Source organism: Silene latifolia, chromosome 3, assembly GCF_048544455.1.
Source record: "Silene latifolia isolate original U9 population chromosome 3, ASM4854445v1, whole genome shotgun sequence".
NCBI classification, from domain to species: Eukaryota; Viridiplantae; Streptophyta; class Magnoliopsida; order Caryophyllales; family Caryophyllaceae; genus Silene; species Silene latifolia.
This window is the reverse complement of record NC_133528.1, coordinates 19,385,275-19,389,345: the sequence shown is the minus strand read 5'-3', so window position 1 is coordinate 19,389,345 and position 4,071 is coordinate 19,385,275. Positions and strand designations below refer to the sequence as shown.

The window sequence follows — 4,071 nt, the reverse complement described above, 5'->3', positions numbered from 1 at the left end:
TATTTTGTGAATCTTGGAGCTAATATTGTGAATCTTGGAGCTAATCTTGTGAATCCTGGACCTAATTTTGTGAACCCTGGACATAATACTGTGAATCTTGGACTTGATTTTGTGACTTGGGGCTAATCTTGTGAATGCTGGACTTGATTTTGTGAATCTAAGACCTAACTTTATGAAAGTGGGTCTTTATTTTGTGAATTTAGGATATGATTTTGTGAATCTCATTCAAAATCAGTGTTAAAGAATAGCCACATCAACCACACTCATTTTTCACCATCATCGAAATGTAAGGACTAGGTGAAGATCAAACCAAGGATTACCTCTTGTGCCTCCATAGTGAGGTTGAGTGTCCCAAAATTGTCAGCAAAATGAGCTCAGGCCAACTCATCAGCAGTATCAAGGGAGACATATATGTGCCTAATCGCCTCGTTCAATAAACAAGATTGTTAAGACGGTACTGATACACCAGAAACTCCAGTTTAACAGAACTCAAACTACACTGAGAAATTCCCAGGATCTTTCATCACAATCGGTTTGCACCACTATGATTAATTGCAACAGTGAACCAACCAAGGGCAAGGGAGAAGATTCAATCAAAATGATCACTGTTTAGAGATAACGAAATCGCAAAGATATCCGAAGACCGGAATCGCAAACGAAACATTCCAATCGGGTTATCACATGTTCGAGTCATTTCCGGTGAGGTGCTCTTGGATCATTTCAGTCTACGAGTCAATTTGGGTTTGGACAAAGAGGTGCTCTTGGATCATTTCGGTACATGTTCCCCGACTCTAGACATGGATATCACTCGAAATCACCGTCCGAAGGCTTGCCACTAACACTCAAGTACACATCGGCATTGCTTGGGAACTCGTAACTTTGACAATGTTCTTTGTGGCCGCCTTTATCGAGCATTCTGAATGTTCCGAAGAGGCGGGGAAAGTAGTTCTCAGGAAACTTCCATTATAAGTTGCCAAGTAAGGCTCATTACCAACTGCAACATATCTGTATATAGCATAGCAGTAAATCAGACACATAGATGGCAGATCCTTTTTAAGAAACAAACGTACACCACCAATGCTGGTTAACTGGTTTTAGCCTAGTGATAGAGACGTGGGGTTTGTGATGGTAAGTCCGTAGTACGAAAACCCCTACCCTTGTGCCACCATTCACTAAAAATAAGGTAAATAAACAAGCCTAAACCAAAGACTTAAATACATCTTCTAAGTGTAAAGAAATATGGATTCAATTTGTTTGAGATTCCACATCAAACAATCAAAGATAATCTGTGACTATATGGCAAGACGATGGTTAAAGAAACAAAGTAATTTTTCAAGCAGCTATTTTTTGCGAGTTCTCAAGGAGGGGAAAGCAAAGAGACACACCAAGACAAAAGAAAGAAAAATCAATCAACAATTCAAGAGCAAAATCAAGCAGAATGGTTTAATTGTAAGTCAAAATTTTGGTTAGAAAGTTCCAAGAGGTGTGTATAATGTGACCTATGTTGATCGGACGCATCTACAAGTATCTAAGTGTTTGAATTTAAGACTTGACTATAGTTTATCAGAAAAAACATAATCCATCCCATCTATAGTTTCCCCACTTAATGATGTCGACTTTAACCGATATTTGCTCACAATTTAAACTATCTACAGCTATTTTACAATGATGATATGAGAATAGTAGTTTTGAAACATTAAGCATAGACTTGGCACAAATTCTCATTTTGACGGATACTTTTCGTCACTTCAAAAAGACCTCTCACAAGCTGCAAGTGAGAGAGCAAGTGAGGAAGGGGTTGTGAGAGGTGTTTTTGAAAAGACTGTCACAAGCGAGACTTATTGCTCAAACTTGGTTGGTTGCTACGTGGCTGTACGCTTAAAAATCAAGCTACAGATTAGTATGACAACAAGAGGGTCAAGTGGATCAACTGCTACAAGGTAGTAATTTGGCTATACAGTCTACAAGGTGTACATCGGTATTGATATTTCATAGATACAAGGAAGGAAGGAAGGAAGGAAGGAAGGGAGGGAGGGATAACCTGATATTGACATGGTTGTTGTTAAGATGTTCGGTAACGTTATCGGAAACCCATTGTTCAGCAGCCTTGGTGCTAGTAGAAAGAGTATAAAGCATGTCATTATGAATACCAACCATAACCTCAATACGAGTCTTACCAATAGCCCTTAAAGTATCATAATCAGCATCAAAAAGCTTTACTTTTTGAATACCATTATCAGCTAACATTTTAACAACTATGTTTGCATCTAAAGGATGGCTTGCTTGTGTACCCCAGTTTGCACCTATTCCTTTCACTTCATTCACCATTATTGATATCTCCCATAAAATACCTAATATCAATCTAATACCAGAATCATGATCGCATCATGATCGCATTAGACAGGTGTAAGAAAATACAACGCCGGACAAAGAATGCTTACATCTGAACATTAGTGGATCGAAATTACCTAACTTTCGGATGATAATGGAGATCGAAAAGCTCGATGGTCATGGTGGACGGAAGCTCGGTGAGAAATGGCGGCGAAATGGGGGCAAGAGAGGGAAATTGAACGGAGTAAACGCGATCGAGTAAATGAATAAGGGGAAATCAACAGTTTGTTGGGTTATATAAAGGGACACGTGTCAACATCTGAGGCACTTGTAGTTGTTTAATCCAATGGTTTAGTAGGTGTCCAGGCCGCCTCACCCTAAGAAGGGTGCCTCACATGATTCAATCTCTCTCTCTCTCTCTCTCTATATATATATATATATATATATATATATATATATATATATATATATATATATATATATATATATATATATATATATATATTGTGTGTGTGTGATACGTGTTTATGTGGTGGAGTTAAGTTCTAACGGTGACGAGCCCGATTATACGGAACTCCGAACGTTGTTATTTGTTTTGCAGGCTCAATAATTCCGAAATTCCGTTTCTATTCTGTGAAACTCGACCGAGTATAGCTTATACTCGACCGAGTAGGCCACACTCGGTCGATTAAAGTAACACTCGACCGAGTACCCGGTAAGTTAAATTTGGAATTGCTACTGATCTCGAGATACTCGAATGAGTAATCAGAATACTCGACCGAGTAGTCCATACTCGGCCGAGTAAGCCCAATACTCGACCGAGTACGGTTTTATCGGGAATCATCCGGGTTGCTCTATAAACCCTATAATGCTTCTTTCTTTCTTATTTCCGCCTCCCACTTCTTCGTCCTCTCCCTTCTAAAACTTCAAAACACTTCTCTCTCAAGCTCATGGGTAATTTCTTGGTGATTGTTTGTGGATTGCTCTCTTTGCTTGCCCAAAACTTCATTTAAAGTAATGTTCTTAATCAAATTCTTTCAATTATCCTTAAATTATGGTATACACTTGCTCAATTCGAATCCCTACCATGTGTAAACTGAAATTAGTGCCTTTCTTTTGATATCTTGAGTTTAATTGCTTCCCAAACCTAGTCTATGTCGTCACAAACACGATTCTATGATGTAAAATCGCTTCTTGAGTGGTACAAAGTTTCTAGGGTTTTGCCCTAAGTTGAATTTTGACTCTTTTCATTGTTCTAGGATACTCTTTCAAGAATTTTTAGTGACAAAAATGACTCTTTTGATGAAAATACCTTGTGTTTCGTGAGAAAATTTAGTCTTAAAATTGCGTCTTAAAATTTTATACATTCCCAAAAACAGTCCATTCATGGCAATTTTCTGGTTAGAATATACTTGTTAAAGCCTATCTTTTTAATTTGCAGTATGCCGAAAATAAGAGCCACAGCAAACAAGAGGACTCGTGCCAATGTTCAATTGGAGACGGGTCAATCTAGCCAAGAACCTGTTGTTCCTCCGGTGGAAGACTATCCATCAGTAATCTTTTTCGATTTCAAGCAATGTAAGGCCTTCATAGCTTTGATGAGTCGTCCTTTCCGACCTACTCGGTGTGTGAACCCCGAGATTTTGGATACCTTAGGGGTTAAGGGAGACATAGTTCATATATTTGAGACCTTGAGAATAGAGGGGTTGTATCACCTGCGAAAGAAGTCCTACCCTCATT

General features: G+C 38.6%; 1 protein-coding gene across 1 annotated transcript; it reads right to left on the bottom strand.

The window, feature by feature from the left end:
* Nucleotides 1-842: 842 nt before the first annotated feature.
* On the bottom strand, nucleotides 843-2,328 carry LOC141648789 (glucan endo-1,3-beta-glucosidase 6-like). The gene is made up of 2 exons (XM_074457506.1): nucleotides 2,042-2,328; nucleotides 843-1,005 (listed from the first exon to the last, which is right to left on the bottom strand). Exons 1-2 carry the CDS (start codon nucleotides 2,326-2,328, stop codon nucleotides 843-845), a joined length of 450 nt encoding a protein of 149 aa, XP_074313607.1.
* Nucleotides 2,329-4,071: the final 1,743 nt, after the last annotated feature.